The sequence below is a fragment of the Phaseolus vulgaris genome, chromosome 10, assembly GCF_000499845.2.
Source record: "Phaseolus vulgaris cultivar G19833 chromosome 10, P. vulgaris v2.0, whole genome shotgun sequence".
NCBI classification, from domain to species: Eukaryota; Viridiplantae; Streptophyta; class Magnoliopsida; order Fabales; family Fabaceae; genus Phaseolus; species Phaseolus vulgaris.
This window is the reverse complement of record NC_023750.2, coordinates 5025969-5050403: the sequence shown is the minus strand read 5'-3', so window position 1 is coordinate 5050403 and position 24435 is coordinate 5025969. Positions and strand designations below refer to the sequence as shown.

Here is a 24435-nt window from a genome sequence, read left to right as displayed (position 1 = left end):
TGATAATATTTTCATTTGTCTTTTTATTTGTGTTATAGACATGCCAACTCATTTGGACGTGGCGATTATGTATTGAATGAGAGTCATCATTTACATAAATATTAATAATTGCAAATATTAATAATTCCTGAGCAAAGATATTATTTTAATTTACTTTTGTTAATATTGCATAATATCATAAGTATAATGTTTGAAGTATTTCAAGACGAATCCCCACTACTTTAAGATGATTTCCAATAAATAAGAGAATATGATCAACCTATTTTCTCTTGCATAAATAATATAACTAGGTTTATTTTATAGTTTAAATAATTATTATTTCAACATTAATTATAATTAGGTTCAATTAAATAATTATTATTTCAACATTAATTATATATCTGCATTGCTATAGTTTTATTTAAGTCAAAATAAACCAATTATTTTTATCAGTAATAAAAAATAAATAAATAAAAATAATTTCAGAGGTGCTTCAACCCTTATACAAAAAATATACCTCAATGATCTCCTAACTAAGACACCTACTAGAGTGACCTAGATACAACCATGAAAAAACCTAAAGTCATTATGGTTGGAAAAACTTTATGTAAGTTAATACCACATCTCTAATGTAATTTTTTACATCTATTTCTTTTAGACCATGGTTTGGATTTTAAATTGAAAATAAAGAACTACTATAAATAGATAAAAAAAATCATGAATATACCAATAATTATAAAAAATTAATACATTAATATATCTCTTTATTTAACAATTTTTTATTAATAAATATTTAATATTTTTTAAAAAAATATTTATCAATTTTATGATAACAAAATATAAAAAATCAATCCAAATCAAACCATAAAATATTGGTTTAATGATTAGTTTAACTAAAATCAATAAACTAAATTTAATTAATGAAATACAAAAAGAGTGTGCGTGACTACTTGTGTACAAGTATAAAATTTTTTCCACCCTCTTATTATATTCATACTTGTTTTCTTTTTATTTAAATCAAATCAAACTAAACTATACTTCATTTTTAACAATTATTTAATAAAATTATCGAATTAAGACATGAAACTCAACACCATCCCACCCCCATTGTAACCCATTGTAGCGTTCTTACTTTGGTTTAAGAGAAATTATACATATAAAAGTCCATGCATTTAATAGTTTTTTTTTAACGCATAAATATAACTTTTCAATTAATAATTTTTTTGTAACATAATATAAAAGTATAAGCATTAATTAATTTTTTCCTGAACTCATTAAATATATATTATTCATTCAATGCTTTATTGATAAAACAATAAGTAAATCATTAAGACTTTTTTATTTACATTAATAATAACGGAAGCACATGCCATTCACCGAATGGGGATTCACAATAATTAAAAAATATAAATAAAAGCTATATAACTATTTTTTAGTTGATTAAAATCCGAAAAATTATGTATTTTTATCAAATAATGAATTTTTTTAATTTAATAAAATATAAATTTTTCTAATTAAACACGCATGATTTTGAATATGTGCATATGAAGTGTTTATTTTTTAAAAAACTTGTCTCAACAACACTCATGTAATGCTAGGAACCATAATAAATTTTAATTAAGAGTAAAATAGTTTTTTTTTTTTATAGAAATAATTGTTTTGTAAAAGTTATATTATGCTATGAAGTTCGGACCCTCTTCTTAAATGACGCGTCGGTGTCCGATAGTATCAGACACTGACACTCGTATGACATATGTTGGACACATTTCCGTCAAATTCAAAAAGTATTTGTTAGATTTCTGACAATTATAGTACGGTTCTAACACAATTTTGAAAAAGAAAAATACATTAATTTTCTAAAAAATTAAATTTTATTTTATAAATTATTATTATGATTATAAAAATAAAAAACAAATTTTCGTGAACCAATTATGAAAAACATCTTTTTACTCTAAAAAATAATCTGAAACATACTTGTGCACATAAATCTTTATTATCTTTATTGTCAATTTATATAATTTATAATTATATAATATATAGATCCGTGTTCCCATATCCAATATTTTAGAAATTTTGTGTATTTCCGTGTCCGTATCCTATCAGTATCCGTATCCGTATATCCGTATATGTGCTACATAAATATTATGATAAGAAAATAAATAAATAAATAAAGACGTTTGAAAAAAATAAGAAAAAAAATAAAAATTGATGAAAAATAGAATAGGCGGGGCAGGGAGGGAAACAAAATTACAAACCCCACCAAGAAATCGAGAGAAGAAAAGGATTGAAAAAAACGGAAATTAAAAAGGAAAAAATCTTAATGAGAAAGATGAAAGAAAGAGGAAAAAGGGCTAAAGAAGAAAAGCGTTAAATAAAAACCTGAGCCATGGATCACGCTTTCGGGCATAGATACACATAGATTGACAGCTCATCACCACACCACAGGGTGGACACAACTTTTGGTGCTTCCTTCTCAGTAGAAAGAAGACGATTCTTCCATTCACCAGCAAAACCAGAAGGGCAAGAACCACTGGTTAAGGTTGCTGCAATGAAGGGTGGACCCAAGAAAAAGGCCACCGCGGATGTTCCATCCGAGGTGGTTGAGCCTTCTGGGGCTGCGGATTCGGGAGGTGGAGAAGGTGGGAGTGGTCAAGTTGAAATCTTTGAGGGGAACGAGGGTACCCAGTTGCGGAACGGTGAGGATGAGGAACCTCAGGTGGAGGATTCTGAAGGGGAGGGCGAGGAAGGAGAAGGGGAAGGGGAAGAAGAGTATGGGTTGGAGGGAGATGAAGAAGAGGAAAATGTTGGTGGTACTTTTCCTGGGGCTCAAGGTGTTATTCTTGCTGAGAATTTTTATGAAGTTGAAGCTATACGTCGTAAGAGGGTGCGTAAGGTAAAAAGTTCCCATCTTTTTCTCTTCTTTGGCCATTGTTGGTACTGTAATGGAGATTTTTTTTCCTGTTATTTTGTTTGTGCTAGTTTTATATGTAATGGGTATTTTGCAGAGTTTTTTTGTTTGTTTGTTTGGTGTAATGGGTTGTGTGATTCATGTGGTCGACCTTGCTTAGATAGACTTTTTCTTGTTGTTTGGTGATTGGGGTTTATGTTTCCCCCCCCTTGTTCTGCTTTGTGTTGTGTCTGTGTTTTTTCTTTTAAAATTTATATTCACTTCAAAATGAATGTTTTCTTGGTCTAGTTTAATCTGTAATGTTTTTTTTTTTTGTTTTCGAGGCATTTTTGGATTAATGGGGGAACCCAGTTGCTGAATAATGTCAATTATGTCGAGCGATTCATGTAGCCGACTTTTTATGGGTTTTGTTGTTGTTCTACTTATTTTTTGGTGATTGAGGATCACATGCTTTTTCCTTATTTTGTCTTGTGTCCGTATATTTTTTAAATAATTTTATCTGCAATCGATTTAGTTTTGGTCCAGCTTCCTCTGCAATAATGATTTTTTTAATGGTTTAAAAAGGCTGCCTAGAATGTTGTGTGATTTATGTAGCCAACCTTTCATAGAATTTGTTGTTGTTCTTATTCTTTGATGATTGAGGGTTGTGTTTTTTCCTTGTATTGTGTCGTGTCTCTGTTTTTTTTAATTATTTGATCTGTAATGGAGATTTTTTTAGGGTTGTTTTTGGACTAGTTTTATCAGTAATGGGGGTGTTTTTTCTTGGTCTATTTTTATCTTAATAAGGATTCTTTTGAGTTATTTTATGCTTTAATGGTGAACTTAATTTGAGTAGCCAGCCTCACTTAGAGAGAATTTGTTGTTGCTGTTGTTGTTCTTTGGTCTAACTTGTTTTTTGTCCTGTTGGGGGCTTTCCTTTACGACAATGTGGATTTCCAATGTTGCAAATACAGGGTCAGGTGCAATACTTTATCAAATGGTGAGTACCCCTTTTGCTCCTTTGTCTTTTGTTCTTATTTTATGGACTGGGTTATAATGAAAACTAACGGGAAAAGTAAAATAACCACCCATCCCATTTTGGGGGTGAAAAAAGAGGGAGTGGGAAAAAGAAAAAATGTAGAGAGAAAAAGTGATGGATGTGACTAATACTGTGATCACAAATAAAGAGTGATTACAATGAAATGGGGGTGGAAGAGATTGTGCATTATGAATGTCAATACATGAAGGAAAAAGGGTCTAGAGTGAAAAAAATTATATATGTATTTTTGCTGATCTGTTTGTTTGTTTGTCACTGAAGGAATGGGTGGCCTGAGACAGCCAACACTTGGGAGCCACCAGAAAATCTAGTTTCTGTTCCTGATGTTGTTGAAGCTTTTGAGGAGAGGTATTCTCTTTGCCTTCCATAAATTTTTTTATATCTTTCTTTGGACCCTGTGTTAAATTATGAGTACCGATGTGAAGAGGCATGTATTCCTATTCTATTTTATGTTTGTGTTCTGTTTTGCTGTGATTGTGAATAGGTTGCTTTGCTTATAAGCAGAGGTAAAAAGACTGTAGCTGACAGAAACTGGTTGGATATATAACATGTCTAGATTGTGAAAATCACCTGTTCACTAATACTTATTTTTGTGGTTTCAAAGCTTGAAGTCAGGAAGACATCGTAAGCGCAAACGCAAGCATGTGGTGCATCATACTCAACCCAGGAAGCGGCTGGAGCGTTCTACCACTCCATACAGCCTTCGACGCTTTTCGACTAGTTCGGCTGGAAATCATACACAGTCTGCTCTACCTGTTCTTAGTGATGCAAGCCTTCCTGTTATTCCCGCCTTTCCTCAGACTGTTCTTTTTGCTGACGAATTGGGAAATGTTGCTGGCAGCAATCTTGAAAATGCCACACCTGTTAATGTTACCAAGTCAGCAATTGGTTCAGAACAAAATATTGAAAGGAATGAGGAAAATGATTATGATCCTAAGCTTAGTGAGCTTAAAGCTTCTTCTGCCTGTGGGAATGAAGCAGACAGGCTTGCAATACGAATTCCAGAAGCAATTCCTTCTGGTCCTGGGTTTGCTGGCAATAATGGTCAAACAGTTGCTAAATCAAAGGGGGTTCACATGGAAATAAGTGAAAGTGGCCGCTGTCGGGGAGCCAAAAGGAGAAAATCTGGTTCTGTAAGGAGGTTCAACAAAGAATTATATGCTGGTGAGCCTGCCAATACACAAAATCCAGTTGGAGTAGCTGTTAGTACAGCTGAGTCAGCACTACTAACAAGGAATGCTGGTACTGGTACTAATCATGCCAGACCTGCTAGCAACATCGTAAAGATTATAAAGCCAATAGGCTATTCAGCTACCGTATCCAGTGGAATGCAGGATGTTTTGGTAACCTTCGTGGCTTCAAAGTAAGTAACCGTGATTCATGATATGATTCTAGGGGTGTTTTTTTTTCTTTAATAGAATAAAGGTAGCTTGCTTACTTTGTGCTAGTGCTAAGGGATAACTTGGTTGTTTTCATAAGCTTGATAGATCTTTGGGTCAGGACACTTGGCTTTGGATTTTTCAAATTGATAATGTACTTTGTGGGCTCAACTTTGCTAAGTTAATAACGTATCGTAGAAAAGGAAAGTGTTATGCCCTTTTGGGAAAGAAATTGGAGTGGTACTGTTTTGATAGGCCAGGATTAATCGAAAAAAGCTACACTTATGGTATCTTTTTAAATTCTTAGTATGCTCAATATAGTGAAACCTTCAATGGAATTTTGATTCTTTTGTTTGTTTGATGAGAAACATGAATCCATGGAAGGATTCTTCTATTGGAATTATATCCTTAGCCCCCTTTGAAAGATTAATTGATTAGTTCATTGAATCCTAGTTCAAGATGGATGGGGCTCGATCCCACAACCTTCCTAGTAAATTGTCTAGTAAGCCTAACACAATACTATTGTGTAGCTTTTGTTAAGTATTGAACCACTTTCTTCACTTGGCTTCCTATTTATCATTTTCAAGGCCTAGCGAAGGCTTCTCCCCTTCCTAAGGATAATGTTAAAGGTCTTCTTAGATAATACCCAGAGCCTTAGGTGTGCTTTTGCTAGACACAAATGTGTTCTATGGTACTTCATACTATTAAAACTTGATTATATATACAAATTTAATTTTGACTTTTATCACTATTTTTAGTATAAAATTAACTATTTTTGGTAGAAATTAACTATTTTAGTAAGAATAACCAAGGTTTAAAAATTATAGTGTTATTGCAATTGTGGTTCTAGCATGGCTAGGTAGTGTCTAAAAGCCTTAAAGTTGCAACAAAAGTTGTAGTTGTGGGCTATTTTTTAAAGTTTGGCCATAACATTGGATTCCAAATTCATGTAATGTAAACCAATGTTATCACTAATTGGTTATGTCAGTGCCATGGTGGAAGACGGTGGTGGATTTTTTGACTACTGCCACAACAAGGTGGTGGCGATGCGGATTTCTCATGGTAGTCCATGACGGTCGCTTTTTGCATCACGTAATGATAACGGAAAATGACAATAGCAAAAAAGGCGGTGGCAGCGATGCAAGGTGAGCTAGTGTGGGTGGCGACAAAAAATAAAGAAGATAGAAGAGATTGTGTTTGTTGTGTGCGGTGCAAAATGAAGAAGATAGAAGAGACCCTAAACCCTAATTTTGAGAAAAAAACTAATAAGTTTGGGCCTTGGCCCATTTCAACTATTTTAATCATAAAACCTTAAAACCCTAATTAGTCAAATTAAAATTTGAATGTGTTGTGTGCCTGCATGAAATGAGTTGTTAAACCTAATTATAATTTCAAAACCTACTTAAAATTATGTTTTTGGGCCTTTTTTGACCCATTTAAAACATTATAATTATTGCAATCCAATACATATTTTATCTCTGCCACCACAACACCTCTAATATTTCTCCCTGCCCCATTGCCCGCATTTGTTGCTTGTTATTGCGAGTCGTCGTCGCCAGTTGCCGCCGCCAATTGTTGCCTATCATCGTCGCTCGTTGTCGCCAATCATAACTAATAATTATATTATGTATAAAAAATTCAAATAACAATAACATCAAATCAAATCACCACAAATTTCAAGTTCAAAACATAAAATAACAACAAAACACAAGAAATTGTCTATATGTATATATTGTATTTCTTTTGACCGCAATGCTTCCGTCATAACCCGTTATGGTTTCCAACTTTATAAAGGATTTTTGGGGTATTCAATATGATCAGTTATCTGATATCGATAACATTGATGTAAGCATTCATAGTCTATAACAACAATAATCTTTTCTCTTTAGGTAGGATTGGCAACATATATAGATTAAATGATATTCCATTTCCAAAACCAAGTCTTTAGAAAGGCCATTAAATCAAGATCTCTATTTAATAATTTTTTTCGTTTGTTTTTCTTTGGTCTTTCTCTACCTTTGTCTATTGGGTATGATCCATTTAATTACTTTGCATACTAGGGTGTCAAATTTGGTAGTAATGATGTGTTATAGGAGGATAGCAAAGTGGTTTTTAATTGTAACCATGACAGCAGTAATAACTGCCAAAGTAGTGGTGTTTAGTGCACTATAGTGTGGCCATGGTGCAATTATGGTATAGGCTTCAAAAGGAGATAAGTCACTAACATTTAAAGTATGACTTACACTATACTAACTTTGGATGTTCAAATTGTATGTATTGCCATTGATCTTCGCCAGTACTTGGAATGATCCATTTACTCAATCTTGAAGTTTGGACTTCCTTTGAGTGGGGAACCTATCATTTCTTAGGTGAAGTCACACCCATTCACTTGGTTGGAAAATGACTTACTTCCTACACTTGTTTGTTGAATTTTCATATTGTTATATATTCTATTTTGTCTTATCCTTTTACTCTAATTTGTAGGTCTTTAACAAATTCATCTTAAGCTTATCACAACACATCATAGATCCAAAGTTAGGAAGATGTAATAGGAGAATGCCAAGTTGTGGAGTTTCCTACTTTATTGTAAGCAAACTCCATATGAGGAAGAGGATCTTTTGACTTTCTTAGATTTTTGGATATCAAACACAACCCCAAGTAGTCAAGAACGATTTCTGTTAATCACTTCTATTTGACCATTTGAGGATGACATGTTGTAGAAAATAAAAGTTTAGTTCCATCTTTTCTCTATAAATATTATCCAAAAATAATTCGAGAACTTTATATCCCTATTAGACACAATGTTTCTAGGGAGACCAAGTAGTCTAACTACTTCCTCAAAGAATATATTAGAAATTAAACAAGCATCATGAAGTTTGTTGTCTTGTATAAAGTGTGTCATCCTGAAAAATCTATCCCACAACCATAAGATATAATTCTTGCCATTCTCTATTCTTTGGAAACCAAGCATAAAGTCCATAGGACATGTTAGACCAAGGAATGTTTTGGGATGAGTGATGTGTATATAAACCACGTGACATAACCTAGGACTTGGCCTTTTCACATGTAAACCAATTTGCACAACTTTGAACATCACGTTTCATATGTGGCAAAAAAATGTTCATGAAGAATGTTTAAGGTTTTATGAATTCTAACGTCTCATGAGTCTACCCTCATTACTTCATTTATAAAGATATTCCATATGCAAGGGGGAAAGCTGCATATAATCAAACTCTTCCAGACCTTTGTGAACAAGAATTTGGTAGCATTTACTTACAGTAGTGGTTTTTTTCTTCCATGGAAAGGGACCTTTGTTTGGATCCCCTATTCCTTCACACTTTTATAAGACTGTTTTTGTCATTTGGTTTTTCCTTTCTTCTTCCTTTAGCTTTCCTGGTCAATTTTGTATATCTCTTACTATTAATTTCACCTTCATCTTTCAATATTTACTTGTTTACATGCTCTTACTGCTCCTGGATAGATGGTGATTTTGAGTGAATTATGACTTATTTATCTTGCTTTTAGTTTTTTTAGTATTTATGTTTATTATAAATTATTTAGTTTGAATCATGATATTTAAAATATTGTTCATCCTTCTTCCTGCCACGTGCTGCCATCTGTGTTTGATAACTATGACCAAGCTGTTTTAGGCAAGACCGATGTCTTTTACTTATTAAGTGGTACTTTAATTTTCTCCCAATGCGTTCATTGCTGATTTCTATCTTGCTTGCATGTCTACTAATCCACCTAAATATTCTCATCCATGCAAACATCTGTCGATTTTTTTTTATCTAATTAAAACTAGTTTCCTTGTTGATGGACAAAATTACGTGCTAAATGCAAACTTTGTTTCAATATTCTGAAAAGCCTGTGGCTTAGATAAAGTTGTTATGCTTCTGCGTTAATTGGAAATTGAGATATTATCAATTTGTGTGAAGTTTGTTTGTTAATTTTAATTGGTCAACATTGTTAGTCTTATTTGCTAAATATGCACGTTTTACATGCATTTTTTTACCAATGCAAATTAGTCCATGCTGCCCTGGCAATGATCCGCATTTTCACTATTTAAAAGCACAAAGAAAAGCCACTTAAAAGGATTATAGTGGGCTGGTGGATTGTATGATGGCTGCTATTCTAAATTTTCCTATATATATACACACATATTGTTTCTGTTTCTGTGTGATGTCAGTAAAATGCTAACTTGTACAATCCAACAAGTTTTGTGTGGGTCCACCTGCTAACTCATAGGGGATTGCTAATTGTGTAGATCACTTGTGGATCAAGTGTTTCAGTTGACAAATAATTAGATCATTGATCTGCTTTGATATTTTCTAAGATGAATGAAGATGAACTTGATACTTTCATAGTTGTCTTTGAATACCCATCACCATCACTGGACATTGCCACAATCATAGCTGGATGTTGTTGTCACGGTTGCAGGTTTCCTGAGAAACACTGTTGTGGTTGCCTTGCTCCCTGTGACTGCCATGCTTGTTATGAGTCTTACATTGCATCATGGCAAAGGTGGCAAGGTTTCTGTGTGTTGTAGAGGTTGAGTCTAGAGACAGGTTGACTGCATGATTAGGACTCACATCTAAAAAAAAAAATGATAGGGAAGGTGGGGTTTGGGCTTGTAGGTCAATATGTGAAATGCATATATGTTTTAAAATCCTTTGTTCTCAGTTTATTTGGGTCAATTGGGTGTTTGTTTGTGCCTGTTGTTTCTGTTCTTGGTGATTTATTTATAAATTATAAGTTCTAGGTCCCCGCTCCCCAATTTGGGCCAGTTTTTTTGAAAAAAAAAAAACATTTATCTGATGTTTTGAAGGCCAAAGGATGAGGCCCAAATGTGTTTCATCAAATTGCGCAACTCTTTGCAATCTGAACCCTAAAAAGAGCCCCAAATTGTTGTCCTCTCTATTCTTCTGGTTCCGCTGTCTTCTCGTGCTCGCTCGTCGCTGTTGTTCTCTCTATTCAACGTTTTTCATTTTTCTTTAGCTGTTGCAGGAGGGAGAGAGCTCCTCTTTTATATTTGGATTTCAGCTGAGCCGTGGAACTGTTCCTCTATTTTGTTTTAGTTTTTTATTGTGTTGGCTGATAATTATAATGGCAAGTGGAAGGACTGATTCTGCCTGAAAACATTGTATCTTGTGTTATGTATTAAATATAATTTTTTTATATAGTAGTAACTCAATCCGTATTGACTTACAATCCTGGAGTTGAGTTTCAATTCCCTTTCTGATCCTCGAGTTTGACAACATTGCTCTTTATAGCTTCTGTTATGTAAACACGTATGTATTTGTTTGATAATATTTTGCATTCTTTCTTATTTATTACATGCATATATTTTATTATTATATTAATTCCATTTGATTATTGAATTTGTTATTTATATGTTCTGTTTATATATCAGTATAATGATATACACACACACACATGTTATATGTTTTGTCTCTTATATGCTTTGGTAGAGACCACAATTATCCTTCAGAGACAATTTTGCTTGAGTTAGGTAGGGCCATATTTATCCATGATTAATAGGAGAACAACAAAACCCCCTCTCCTATAGTGGACTGTTTGGAGGTGTAGAGTGGTCCAATTTGGGGATGCAGGTGCATCCCCAACAGACAATCCCAAGAAACAAAATTTCCCTATCCTCTCCAATCAGCTCCATGCCCACTCACCCATTAATGTTTTGCCTCTTTGACTAGAGGTTGCTGCAAGATGGGTAACCAAGTTTGGAAAATTCCGAATAGAAGCTTCCTGGCTAAGGTCTGCTGTCAGGTAGGTGTGAGACACAAGAGGTTGCCTGTGAAAATGGCCACAAAATGTGCAGTGAGATTGCTCTTAGAGAAGCAGGGTGCTGCTCTGCAATGCTACTGTGCTTGCAGCCTTACTGGGTGCAATTGAGAGCTATGATTTTAAGAACTAGTCTTGCATGTATCTTTTTATTTGTTCAGCCTCTAAAATTAGAATCAGAGCAAGAGGCTAGATTTCTGAAAGGAAATATGTTGATTAAGAATAGTGTTTTCATTTTAGAATAGGTATCTTTACATATGATTTTTCTTTAGAAGAATCATATTAAAGTTATATGGTATTTTTAATTTAGACAGTTGATTCCTTTTTTGACTCAACTGAGTTCGATATCTGGAGAAGAAATGTATGGGAAGAACATGATTAAATCACTTCATTCTTATATTGCTTTAGACATTTGATTCCTTTGCTTATAAGTTATAGCGAGTTTTGAATGTTCTCATATGCATGTAAATTTACAATATTTCTGAAGGGTGATCTTGCCTGCTGCCATTTTTATAATTTTAAAAGCATTTTAAGAGGAAAATCATTATAGTTATGTAAGAGAAACAAATGAAGCAAAATGCTTTTATTTAGTTCAAGACTTAACTGCCACAGAAGTTTGTTGAAGGTCATTGAACAAATGTAGCTATGGTCTGTTAGATAAACTTTAGTATTTAGATAAAGTAAATAAGAAGCTAAAATGAATTCAATTTCTTTACAAGTTAAAATTAGCTTATGCATAAGTTTGTTTTTAAAGAAGTTAATATGAGTGTTTTTTTTTTTTTTTTGTAAATCAGCTTATTTGTAAGTTAATTTTAGCTTTTGAAGTTTATTTCATTTTTTCCTTCATTTTTCTCTTATTATAAGTGTTCAGTGAGAAGTTTCTCCAGACATGTCTGTACTCTTTGCTATTTGGCTTATATCACTTTATTCTATGGAGCCTGGGGTTTCATTTTCATTATTCAATTTTGTTCCTAAATGTATATCCTTACTCTCTTTTATTACATCAAGACTTTGCAGGTCTATTCTGAGTATATTATATGACCTGAATTATTTAGTGATAAACTTTGCAGGTCTGATGGAACAGAAGTGATGGTTAACAACAAGTATCTAAAAGCATTTAATCCACTTCTTGTAGTACCCTATTCCTTCTCATTACTACATTTGATTACTTCATTGACAATGTTTCTAAGGCCTATTCTAACCCTTATCTTTTTCATATGTTGCAGCTCATCAATTTCTATGAGCAGCATCTTCGCTACAGCCCTACATCTTGACTGAATAAAGTATTGAAGGTTCTTTGAGTATGTAGTCAGATTTGACCACACTTAGTTATTTGTAAGATTATCTTTTGTAGATGCAAAAGATGGTAAAGGGTAAGAAATGCATTGTTTGTTAGTTACATATAGGTGTTGACATTTTAACCAGTGGTTGTCTTTCTACATACTGTGATGCAACCTGATGGCATAAAGAACTACATATTTTCAGTTCCTCAAGAAATGAGGATTGGACATAATAGTTTCTTAAGAGTTAGTTAGTCAGGAATGAAAAACTATTTTGGATACTGTCGAATTTTATGGAAATTTATAGCTATTTATTATCAGTTTATGTTTGTCTATTATATTTTAAATGCTGCTTGATTGAATTGAATTCATTCTAACCAAATACAGGAAAATCCACAGTTAACTGCATGTGAAATTACTAAATAAAATGCTATGTTTCATCTAGTTTTCTTCCTACTTGAGATGCAAACTTTGTTGGAAATTTTTTATTTTTGCAGCACTCAGTTTTCAGAAGTTATTTTGGATTTCTTATTAATCCAAGTTAAGTGTAGTGGTCTCATTTGGGTAGGGGGTGGTTTTTCTAATTTCTTGTTTTTACTGTATTTAAATGTGAATTTGAAAAGGGAAATTGATTTCATGAGCAAAGATTGGTTGTGGTTAAAAAGGAGATTTGCTTCTTGCAGTGTTAACAAACTTTGTTGAATTGGACTTTTTGATGCTCGTATTTCACTCAACTTGAAATGCTGGATTATGACATAGTTTCTTTGAACTTTTAATATATACATGTTTTGTTTTGGTAAATTTCTTCAGTCATTTACCATTAAAAAAGGAGTAAAATGCATGGTATTTTTCATAAAACCAAAAATCAACTACTCAGCACTTTGGTTTTAGAGATGTTTGGTGAGGAATTTTGTAAAAGTTAATTTTATTAGTTGATTTTGGATTGAGAGAAGATTATCATTTGGGATTGAGAGAAGTGTTTTTAGAGGATTTTATAGAGTTATATTCTTTTCTTGATGTAAAAATTTGTGTTGTAAGATTTGTTCATGAACTTTGAACAGGGGATTTGATTTTCATGAGTTCAGAAGGCTAGTTGCAATGTCATACCTCATGAAATTAGACTTTTTGATGCTTGAACTCCACTCACGCATAATTTTGCATGAATATTTATTTATTTATTTTTACCTATATTTTGATTGGTTAAACTTCAGAAATAAAAAAAGTAAAATGTTAAAGTCTTTCTTATAAAAAAGTCAATTTATGCACTTAGATTGATGGAAAGAGTTTTCATTGAATGAAATGAATTGATTTAGGATTTTGAGAGAAGTTTTCAAAATTCTTTTACAAATAGGAAGATTTTGGAGAATTAAGTCAATTATTAATGCTTGCAGATAAGTGCACTGTGATGAGGGGAATCAACAGAGAGTTTATTTAGTACATAGATTGTTTACATGAGCTAAATCTATGTAAAATATCAAATTAAATAGAATTATTTAAATAAAATTATAATAATAGTTTGCATGAGATAAATTGAGGAAATGTTTTTCATATTATTATTACATTTAATGTAAATAGAAAAGAACATGAACAAGTGATATGATTGTTCTAATTCTATTTAAAGGTGTGTTAATCTGTCCCCTTCTACATAGATTTTGCTCCAAAGCAAGTATAAATATATTTTAAATTGTCGGTAGGTATTTAAAATTTTTAAAAATATCTTTTAAAATTTTCAATTTAGAATATATTATATTTTGAATAGTAGAATTCAGAATTTATTTGACAATCCAAAAATATCTTTTCTTCTAAAGTTTTCTCATATAATATTTTGGAAGGGTGTTAAGATCTCAAATGTTCCAGAACAATTGTTTTGAAAAAATTATTCTATAATAAAAAAATTATTGTGAAGTATTCTATGATCCATTGAGAATAATTTAAAATCATTATAGATTTAGTTCTAAACTATACTTTTTCAAAATGTTTTCAAGCATGTAATATAGAGACTTTATAATACATTTGGAAAAATATTTTCTAAAAAGTGTAAAGATTTTAGAAAGTTATTTTTTCCATTATAATATTATAAGTTGTGTAAAAAAATATATGGTAATGGAGGATGCAAATGCTAATAGAAGTTTAGTCCCATGTAACATAAGATGTTAATTTCAATCTTTATAGATTTAGATTTAATGACAAAAATTTAATATTTATATGTATTTTCATCTCCTAACTTACTTTTGACATACAATCGTAATTGAGATACAAAATTTTAAAGTGTTCAATATCTCATATGCAAATTATTAAACTTTTTAACGACACAATCTTGATAAGATACAAAATTTTAAAGTGATTAATAGCTTATGCAATTATTAAACCCTTTAAGACTTGAATGTCACTTGAACAACCTATGTTAAAAGAAAAATTCTCATACCTTTTAAAAGCTATACAATAATAAAGCTACAACTACCAAACAAACACACCTAGTAATTATACTTGTGATTATACATGGGGCATATACTCACAAATTACCAAAAAAAAAGACAAAAAAGAAAAGAAACAAGTAAATTGTTTTTCTTTCAATGTAAAAATAAGTTCAAATAGTAATTTTTGCAATTGGGCCTGTTAAGCCCAATAAGCTAGGTTGTGAACATCAAGAGGCAAAGAAACAAGGCACATTCTCCCTGCACCCAATGCTTTGTGACTGGCACCCAATCAGATTTGTGAAAAGACTATATTACCCTTAATGAAATTAAAAACACATAAATTATGATCTGCACCCAATGCAAGCACCCAACAACTAGGGTTCTTCTTCTTCTTCTTCTTCTTCACCGTGAAGCAGCAGCAGCCACCGTGAAGTTGCAGGGAGACACCGTGAGCCACCGTGAGCAGAGTTGGTTTGCTTCGTCGTGAGTGCTTCATCGTCAAAGAAGTTGAGGTACCGTTCATGGTTTTTTTTCGTAGAGTAGTACATTCCGGATAATTTTATCCGCAGATCACCATTGGCTTCCAGATAATTTTATCCGTAGATCACCATCTGCTTCCGGATAAATTTATCCGCACATGAATATTGGCATCCGGATTTTTTCATCCGGACTTGAATATTGGCTTACGGATATTTTTGTCCGTAGTGCAAGAATTGGTTCCGGATTTTTTTGTTCGTAATTCAAAAGTGGGTTCCGGATATTTTTATCCGTAAGCTACGTTTGACTTGCGGATATTTTTATCCGGATTGTTGTTATTGGTCTGCGGATATTAATATCCGTATTAGTGTGAAATTTTTCACAAGTGTTTTAAACTATATGTGTTATAATTTTGTTATATATGTTGGATTGAATGTTACTTTTATGAAATGTAAGATGGTGCGGACTAGAGGTGGAGGAAGTTCTAATTTGGATCGTGTGCGTCCAACTGCATCGATTAGAAGAAAACGGGGTGGGCCTAGTACTTCAATTCCAAATGAAGAGTTTGAAGATTATATTGAACAAGAAGAAGTTGAAGTTGATGATGAAGGCTATCCAGGAGGGCCATTGGATAAGTCCTTACTTGTTAATTATGAACATCACGTAGCCAAACAGTTGTGGGATGGTTTGGTAAGTAATGAAAAATAAATTTTTGTATTTGTTATGTATTCCTGATTATTGATGATATATGTTGATTATTGTAGGATCGTGGTGAGCTGAAGGTCGTTTCACATGGGAGGAAGATAAATAAGTTAGGAGCACCTCATGAGCGCATAGAAGCTGTTGTAGAATTGTCTGGCTTAGGTGGTCTGCTTCATGCTAGTTATGAGAGTCTAGACCGAGGACTGCTGTGTGCTTTTGTAGAGAGGTGGCATGCAGAGACAAACAGTTTTCATTTACCGGTTGGGGAGATGACCATCACTCTTGATGATGTGTCAAATTTGTTACATTTACCCATTGTCGGTCAGTTTTACACACAGGAAACCTTAGATTCTGATTCGGCGACTGATTTATTGGTAGAAGCCCTCCGTGTTGACCGTGCACTTGCATCTGAAGAAACAAGACACTGTCGGGGAGCTCATGTGCGCCTTAGCTGGTTAAGAGAAGTGTATCAAGATGCATGCTCAAGGAGGCAGTGGACTGTGGCTGCCAGAGCATACTTACTTCACCTTGTCGGTTGCACTATTTTTGCGGACAAGAGTGCTACATCAGTAAGTGTGTTTTATCTTGGATTTTTTGTTGATTTGAGGCTTACCGGGGGATATTCTTGGGCAGCAGCTGCCCTAACTCACATGTATGAGCAGCTAGGAGATTGTAGTTATGCAAACACAAAGCAACTAGCTGGTTATGCAACATTGTTGCAGGGGTGGATTTATGAGCATTTCCCGTCTATAGGGATGAGACGTATGCAAGCATTGTATTCTGAAGATCAACCTCGGTGCAGGCTGTATGATGCTGGAAAAGGTACTTCAATTGTTGTTGTACGATCACAGTTGGATACATTGACACCAGCTTCCATTCGGTTTTGTCCATACAACGAGCACAGGGAAGAACGTCCATTCGAGTGGATTTCCTTATTCTGTGGTTATTTGAGGCTTGGAAATTGGACACAGCTGCACATGCCAGAACGTGTTCTGCGTCAGTATGGCTATACACAGATCATCCCTCGCAACCCATCTGTAATTGGACATGGTCATCCGGATACAAATGAAATGGACCGTTGATGGTTACATTTCAATGATTATGTCATACATGACTATGCCATAGCACGTCATCCTGACGCTTGCGTTCAAGAGTACATGGGTTGGTTTAGATCTGTATCACATCCATATGTGATTAATACAGATGAGGATGACCGTCCTGTACCGGTACCCTCAGATGCACGTCATCACGAAGCAGTGCCAAGTCATCATGAGGAGTCACATCCTGCTCTGGTATGCTTCTAACCTTGTTAAGATATTAATTTCTATTGTTTTTTTCTAATAGTATGTCATTCATTCTTGTAGGGTATTTGTCGTAGAATTACAGAGACATTGCAGCCATTACTTGATCATGGCGATGTCGTGGAGGGCAGCCCTGTTTGGGAAGGCATACAAACAACCATTATGTTAGCACGAGGAGCGACTGATGAAAGAGCTGTTTATGTCAGGAGACATGCACGTAGGAATGATTGATTAGGATTTCTCAATATGTCAGATGTATTACGATTTCTTTTTATGTAATATTTTGATCCATGACAATGTATCTGAACCTTAATTATATGTTTCAATATGATCCTTATCGGTTCTTGCTTCACGTTACTTTTATTTTATATGTTTCAATATGATCCTTATATGTTTCAATATGATCATTAGTACAGAAATCACTGGCTTACGAATATTTTTATTTGTAGGCAAAAGTGTGACTTACGGATATTTTTATCCGTAGGCGTAACAGTGACTTCCGGATTTTGTTATCCGTAGGCAAAAGTGTGACTTACGGATATGTTTATCCGTAGGCATAGCAGACTCTTCCGGATATTTTTATCCATAAGCAAAAGTGTGACTTACGGATATTTTTATCCATAGGCAAACCCTAAACTTCAGTGAATTCAACATTGTGTGTAGGACAACTGCAAATGTACTAAACATCCATAAATCTAAATTATGCTATTACAAATGTTATAATTACAAATATCGTCTAATGGACATTAGTTGGGTATAAACTTGTATCCGGCTAGTGTAGTATGTTAACCAAGTTTGGGCCGCCGGATAACGATGTGATGCCCACAATATATCCGTAGGTGGAATTGGACAACCATCTTTGAGCTTGACCTATAAAGGTAATAAATATAAGGTACACAAATCTTGATTTAGCACATCAATCTTGATTGGTTTAGTTTATACCTGGACAAAATGATTTCCGTGGACATGTCCAATTGCAATGATTCGGTGTTGACGAAAGTTACTTGGTGCTTGGGTTCTTAAAGGAAAAATACTCAATGATTGTAACATGGACAAAGAAACAAGAATGACATTATACCGATTTGCAATAACATATCCCATGTCTGGAATTGTCATCCACTTATCTGTTCCTGCCTGCAAATACAATTGACAAACAAAGTTAAATAAAGAAATGCAATGTAAAAATGAAATGGTTTTAGTGGTTGGTACCATAGACATGTGTTCCACTAGAAGTGACTTCTTCAAGTATTCATATCTATCATCACCACCAAAGAGTTGAACATATTCTTGTCTCCATTCACTTAGTTCTTTTAACAAATTCATTCGAACAACAGCCCATGACTCCTCTCCCATTCCCAATTGGGCAACAACAGCACGGTAGCCACAATGGCCATCAGCCCTAACGTCAACAACATCAACAATATATGGATGATACCCTACAGGGAACTGATCAAGGAAAGGAATACATTTTGCTGGTACAATTTCTGGTAAGCTTTCTTCATTAGATTTTTTGCTTGCACAACTATCATGTTGTGAGTGTAAGAAATCCACATGTTCAAAATAAGAAGGGATTCGCTTAGTTGATCTCATGAATTTGGTAGGATGAGACATCTTTACAGCACCTTTTGTTTTCACCTTATGATCTGGTGCGTAAATAGATGTTTTCTCTTGAAAGGCAATATCCTGCAATTTACTCTTGATGTTAACCTTACCTGCAACATCCAACTCTTTAAACCGCTTCGCGATGACCTCAAACTCTTTATCAATTGACAACTCAGATGAAGATTGTTCAGTAGCAATGTCTTCAAAACTTAAACGAGTCCACATCACATGTACTGATTTAAGTGGTATGCTACCAACACCAAATGAAGCCAATTGACACGCACAAGGAAGACCATGAGTACATGTAAGACTACATCCACACCTACTTTTATCAAACCCCACTGATTTAACCCTATCAAGTTCTTCTGAAATAAGGTTCAAAGCATATTTAGACACAAAACCTAACAATTTTTTGTAAGCTGTAACCTTGAACCGATGTCCAACCACATGCAAACTCTTTTGGAATGAATCTTTGATTGCATTATGTTGTAAAATAATCATCTTATTGATGGAATCCCAGCAGAAACATAAATCCCCCATCGAATTCTGAAGAACTCTCTTTAGGCTCCAGTGTGCCGCCTCAACTCTGTTACTTGTTGTGTTTCCTAAGTGCATCACCTTATCTATCCATGCCTTGACAAATTTTTCTTTATGTGGACGTAACCATGTATCCATCACATAATCAACAAATATAGGCCATGGAGAACAGACAACTCGAAGAGCATTGACACGATCTTCAAAGGCCTCAACAATATCACAATCCACAACAGATCCCCACACTTCCATTACTTGATCCCATGCCTCTCTTGGATGCACCAACATTTTACATTTTGCTTTCACATTTTTATCAATGTGAAACCGACATAGCAAATTATAAGCTTCAGGAAACACCATTCTAATTGCATTCATTAAGGCAACATCTCTATCACATACCACCACCCTAGGGCATGAATCAACTCTTAAAAACAACCCTTTAAGTCTGTCAAGGGCCCAAAAAAAATTATTTTCCTTTTCTGCTGCTAGTAAACAAAATGCAACGGAGAAAGTCAAACCTGTAGACGTAATCCCAACAACCTCAAGTAACGACATCCTATACTTGTTCGTCTTGTACGTACTATCCATTAATATGACAATGTTAAATGAGTTCACCAATTTTACTAAATCTGGGTGTGTCCAAAATATATCTTGCACAATATTAGAGACCTCATCACACCTACACCAATGCACGTACCTGTCTCGCTCTAGTAACAACATCAGTTGTTGCATTTCTGTTCTGTGACCTCGTTGTGATCTTCGGTGAACAGTGATTGCATTATAAACCTGCTTAATCGTTGTCACATTCTTCTCATTTCTCTCTTTCATGGTTAGTAAAATATTTCTTGGCTTCACCGCAGTTTTACTCATATCCTCAACCATAACCTTTTCCTCTATACTTAACCTTCCAGCATAGGGATGACCCACCATTGTCTTTGCCAAGTCATGATTGTGAGAACCACAAATTAATTCAACCTTCCACCCTTGACCACCTTTGACTGGTTTGCCTCACAATCTGAAAGGACACTCACACTTCCTACTTCCAGTTTGACTGACATCTACTTCTTTTTTATACCGTCTGTATTTACCTCCTCTCTTACAACCTAACAATACATAGGTCATCCTTCCTCGTTGGCCCGTCCATGTATCTGACCTTAATATAACAATGACAAACCCATAACTATAGCCAACACTTCTCGCCCAATCTAACAGCTCATCTCGATCACGAAATACCTACAATAACATTCTTAAAAATTTAAAAGAACATCTTGATCATCATGCCAAATTTAAAAATAATTCATATAAAAAACATTCACAACCCAACATTGACCATACCTCATTTGTAGAAAATGCCTCACTACATTCATGTGCCCTGTGTTCATTATCTAATGCGTTATAACTTGTTGACTGCTCCAGATCAACATCATCTAATCCATCCCACACATCAATCTCCCCTAAAACTCCCATGTATGACTCTGTTGTATCCATTCGGTTGCTGAAAAAAATGAACACTTCACTTCCGGATAAATTAATCCATAACCAAAAAAATATCAACAGTTAACTTCCGGATATATATATCCGTAAGGCAATATTATGAACTACGGATATTTGCATCCGTAAGGCAAATACTAGTTCCGGATATTTTCATCCGTAAGGCAAATATGAACTACGGATATCAGCGTCCGTAGGCAAATCCTAGTTCCGGATATTATTATCCGTATAGAAAATTTTGACTTCCGGATATTAATATCCGTAGGCATAAAATTTGAATTTCGGATTCCGATATCCGGGACCAGCTGAGCTCGAGAAAATAACCAAAAACGAACGAAAATGGATTACTTACCTCATTAACTTGCCAAACGAAGCTTACACTCAACTTAGCAACAATGAACGAAGCACAACCTTCTCTTTTGCAGCTCAAACCAAAGCTTCACACATTCATGAACTTCTTCTTCCTCACCATTCAATGTTTTCATAAATGAAGAAGACAAGGGCATTTTTGGATTTTAAAAAATGTGTCGGGTGCCAATCACAATTGATCGGGTGCAGGTAGCAATTGCCAAGAAACAAAAAGAAAATTAAAGCCCATCAAATCCGATTTGAGTCTCTTAAATCTCAAACAAAGCATTAGATTCAAAAGACAAAGAAAAGTGAAGGATAAGCTAGGCAAGACAAGTGTGAATGAACCATAGAAAGTGTGGCTCAAGCATGAAATGTGCTTCAAGATTTTCTTCCATCTAGCTTTGATTATCATCATTGTATTTTTTAATTTTTAATTTCCCTCCCTAGGTTAGATTTAAATTTCTACCATTAGATATAGGTTTGAATTTAAATGTAATTCTAAGTTCATTTCCATTTCATTTAGTTTAGGAAATTTGACTATGTAGTCTATAAATAATCATTCATCTTGTTTATAAACAATTTTTGATATAATTGAATTTTAAGGAGATTTTGTAAAGCATTTATAGAATGATTAGAAAAATGCAAAGTTCCGTTTTACTTGAATCCTATCTTGATCCTTAGATCAAGTGACAATTTTATCAACACTTATTTCGAAGCTTCTTCAAGTGGTGTGATAAACTTATTATTTCATAAGTTTCTCTTTTCATTTTTTTCTTCTTTTATTCACCTTTTTTGGTGAATTGATTTAGTTCTTTCTTTTTTGTGTTTCAATCATCTCCTATCTTCGTGTGTATGTTCATATTTTACTATTCTTAGAAAGAAGCTTTTACACTTGAATAATCCTATGAATTAATCTCATATTCAATAACAAGTTTATAATAATTCTATTTATATATCCACTTTATTTTTTTCATGTTATTTTGTTATGTTTATGTTCTTGTTTCACACATAGATACAAGCTTTCACATTTATATAATCTTATGAATTAAATTCATGTTCAGCGGTGAACATCTTTGAATTTGTTGTTTTTCTTCTAAAAATTCATAGAAAGATAAACAAATAAAAATTTCTTATTCTTAATCAATCTAATTCAAGTTATTTTATCATCATTTGATTACTAGAGTAAGGTATAATCCATATTTGTATGAGGATGAGTTGATTTTTTATTTACGCTTGAATTAGTAAATATTTTTAAAATTTTGTCAAAAAAATTAAATTTGTAACAAATTTATCAATATTTTTGTTTCTAATATTTGAGTTCTAATTTTGTTTTGTATTTTTGTTGTTAATTGTGTTTCTAATTTTTATTTCTATTTGTTTTCATTGCTAAATTGGTTTTGTGCATTTATTCATTCGGTAAATTTTTTTTATCATTGAATCATGTTTTTTTCATATATTCATGTACATTAATAATGTTCATTGATTAAAATTTGCCTCTAGTGTAGTTTTACTCTATTGTTTAAGTCATATTTATGTCATTTTCATGAAGTTTTGGCTCCTTTCTAATCTAGTTGATCAAACAAATTTTTAGATAAAGTGTAAGTTTGACATTGCTTTTAGTTTGAATTGATTAGTAGACTTCAATCACAAGAGTGAAGTAATCATACCTCGTTTGAATCACATAGTAGTATTGAGTTTAAGTTTATAACTTCAAAAGCAAATCAAAATAGTTTGAAAATTGTTTGTGAGAAATACTTATACAAAACAAAGAAAGAACAAAAAAAATTGAATTGAAAAGAGGCATTATTAACCAAATTTGTTCTAAATTAAGAACAATATAATTTGTTGATTCGTTTTTATTTGGCAAAATATTCCAATATTGTGTTATCCTAATATTCTGACATCAATGGATATTAACTAGTTTTCTTGAGTAACTTCTAATAATAATATAAATAATATTATTATAGTCTTCTAAAGCAATTTTTTCTCTTTATTCTATTCTTTCTTTTCTCACATATCTACTCTCTTTAACTACTTCTTTTTGTGCTTTATTATTTGTCTTCAAAATTTCTTAAGTTTTGTTCTTGATAGGTTTGTATAATTTTTTAAAAATGTGTAGTGAGTTATTCTTTATCAATTGATGCTTAGATTCAAGAACTGAATTCTCTTAAAGTTAAATATATTTATCTCAAAGATTGGATGAATAAATGACAACTTTTTCTATCTCCACTAAACAAACTAAAAAAACATGGGTATACTTTTAGAGAATGACACTAATTGTTTTCCTAACTTTGTTTCCTTTAGCTTGCCACAACTTACAATGAATTTAGAAGCTTCTAAAAGGAGAAAAGAAAAAGAAAAATGAAAATTTGAGGTTAATGGTGGAAAGATTACAAAAATTAGAAGGCTCACAAGAAAAATGATAAATGAAATAATATGTGAGTCTTCAATAAACAGAGAGAAATTTTTTAACATGACTACCAAGAAGAAGAAGATTGGAGAATAAACTATTTTGGAGGATGATGCCAATAGCATAATCCAAATCCACAAAACTATAATTTTAAATTGTCAAGCTTTGATGGAAATTGTGATCCCAATGTATATATGGGAAGCTAAAGTGGAGATTTTTTTTATTTATTTCTTATGATGTAGATTAGGCAAAGTGTATACCCCAATTAGAATTGTAAAGTAAAATGTCTCTATCTTAAAATAAACTAATAGTTAGTATTTATTAGTTTACATATCAATCAATGCTATTTCAAATGAGGGGCAATTTTCCATAGTGACTGGTCCACAATGTTGAAACATGGGGAAATTTATTCAACAAATAGTTCTTATATAAATTACAGATTACTATTTTTGAATATGTTTATACATTTATTAAATCTATATCACTGTTAATCAAATACAAGTTTTATTGATTGGAATCATCATCTTCTAAATCCAAGTTTGCTTCTTTATAATCTTCATTACACTTATAGACAATGCCTTAGAAAGTAGTTCCAAAGTTGTAACAGTTGCATCAAAAGTCCTCTCTTTTAAAAGTGAAGTACCATTATTTATATACTTGAGAAATTCCTGTTAATATGTAGTAACACTTTTTAGACATTTAATAAAAGCAAGCACACCTTAAAAGTGAACTAGGAGAGAATAGAAAAATTGAAGATTAATTTCTCCTT

At 33.1% G+C, this 24435-nt stretch overlaps 3 protein-coding genes across 5 annotated transcripts; 2 read left to right on the top strand and 1 right to left on the bottom strand.

The window, feature by feature from the left end:
• The first annotated feature begins 2250 nt into the window (after positions 1 to 2250).
• On the top strand, positions 2251 to 12701 carry LOC137818544 (chromo domain protein LHP1-like). 2 transcript variants are annotated; one of them, XM_068622037.1, is made up of 6 exons: positions 2251 to 2872; positions 3841 to 3866; positions 4185 to 4271; positions 4528 to 5286; positions 12172 to 12232; positions 12328 to 12701. In XM_068622037.1, exons 1-6 carry the CDS (start codon positions 2528 to 2530, stop codon positions 12373 to 12375), a joined length of 1326 nt encoding a protein of 441 aa, XP_068478138.1. In that variant the 5' UTR covers positions 2251 to 2527; the 3' UTR covers positions 12376 to 12701. The 2 variants fall into 2 exon arrangements, with proteins under 2 accessions (XP_068478138.1, XP_068478137.1); XM_068622036.1 differs by having other exon boundaries at positions 2287 to 2872; positions 12157 to 12232.
• Positions 12702 to 15201: 2500 nt separating this feature from the next.
• LOC137818749 (protein MAIN-LIKE 1-like) lies at positions 15202 to 17436 on the top strand. 2 transcript variants are annotated; one of them, XM_068622344.1, is made up of 4 exons: positions 15202 to 15310; positions 15732 to 15965; positions 16040 to 17269; positions 17342 to 17436. In XM_068622344.1, exons 2-3 carry the CDS (start codon positions 15732 to 15734, stop codon positions 17057 to 17059), a joined length of 1254 nt encoding a protein of 417 aa, XP_068478445.1. In that variant the 5' UTR covers positions 15202 to 15310; the 3' UTR covers positions 17060 to 17269; positions 17342 to 17436. The 2 variants fall into 2 exon arrangements, with proteins under 2 accessions (XP_068478445.1, XP_068478444.1); XM_068622343.1 differs by lacking the exon at positions 15202 to 15310 and having other exon boundaries at positions 15530 to 15965.
• Positions 17437 to 18001: 565 nt separating this feature from the next.
• On the bottom strand, positions 18002 to 20344 carry LOC137812898 (uncharacterized). The gene is made up of 4 exons (XM_068615154.1): positions 20112 to 20344; positions 18488 to 19994; positions 18221 to 18412; positions 18002 to 18148 (listed from the first exon to the last, which is right to left on the bottom strand). The coding sequence occupies exons 1-4, from the start codon at positions 20342 to 20344 to the stop codon at positions 18002 to 18004; spliced, it is 2079 nt and encodes a 692-aa protein (XP_068471255.1).
• Positions 20345 to 24435: the final 4091 nt, after the last annotated feature.

Excerpts from the sequence above, each read along its gene's own strand:
- LOC137818544 (XM_068622036.1), top strand. The coding sequence starts at position 2,528 with ATGAAGGGTGGACCCAAGAAAAAGGCCACCGCGGATGTTCCATCCGAG. Across the intron at positions 2,873-3,840 it reads GTCGTAAGAGGGTGCGTAAG|GGTCAGGTGCAATACTTTAT; the intron begins GTAAAAAGTTCC and ends TTGCAAATACAG. Across the intron at positions 12,233-12,327 it reads AAGCATTTAATCCACTTCTT|CTCATCAATTTCTATGAGCA; the intron begins GTAGTACCCTAT and ends CATATGTTGCAG.
- LOC137812898 (XM_068615154.1), bottom strand. The coding sequence starts at position 20,344 with ATGGTGGGTCATCCCTATGCTGGAAGGTTAAGTATAGAGGAAAAGGTT. Across the intron at positions 18,413-18,487 it reads TAGTGGAACACATGTCTATG|GCAGGAACAGATAAGTGGAT; the intron begins GTACCAACCACT and ends TTGTATTTGCAG. Across the intron at positions 18,149-18,220 it reads ACGGAAATCATTTTGTCCAG|GTCAAGCTCAAAGATGGTTG; the intron begins GTATAAACTAAA and ends TTACCTTTATAG.
- LOC137818749 (XM_068622343.1), top strand. The coding sequence starts at position 15,675 with ATGTGTTATAATTTTGTTATATATGTTGGATTGAATGTTACTTTTATG. Across the intron at positions 15,966-16,039 it reads AACAGTTGTGGGATGGTTTG|GATCGTGGTGAGCTGAAGGT; the intron begins GTAAGTAATGAA and ends TGATTATTGTAG.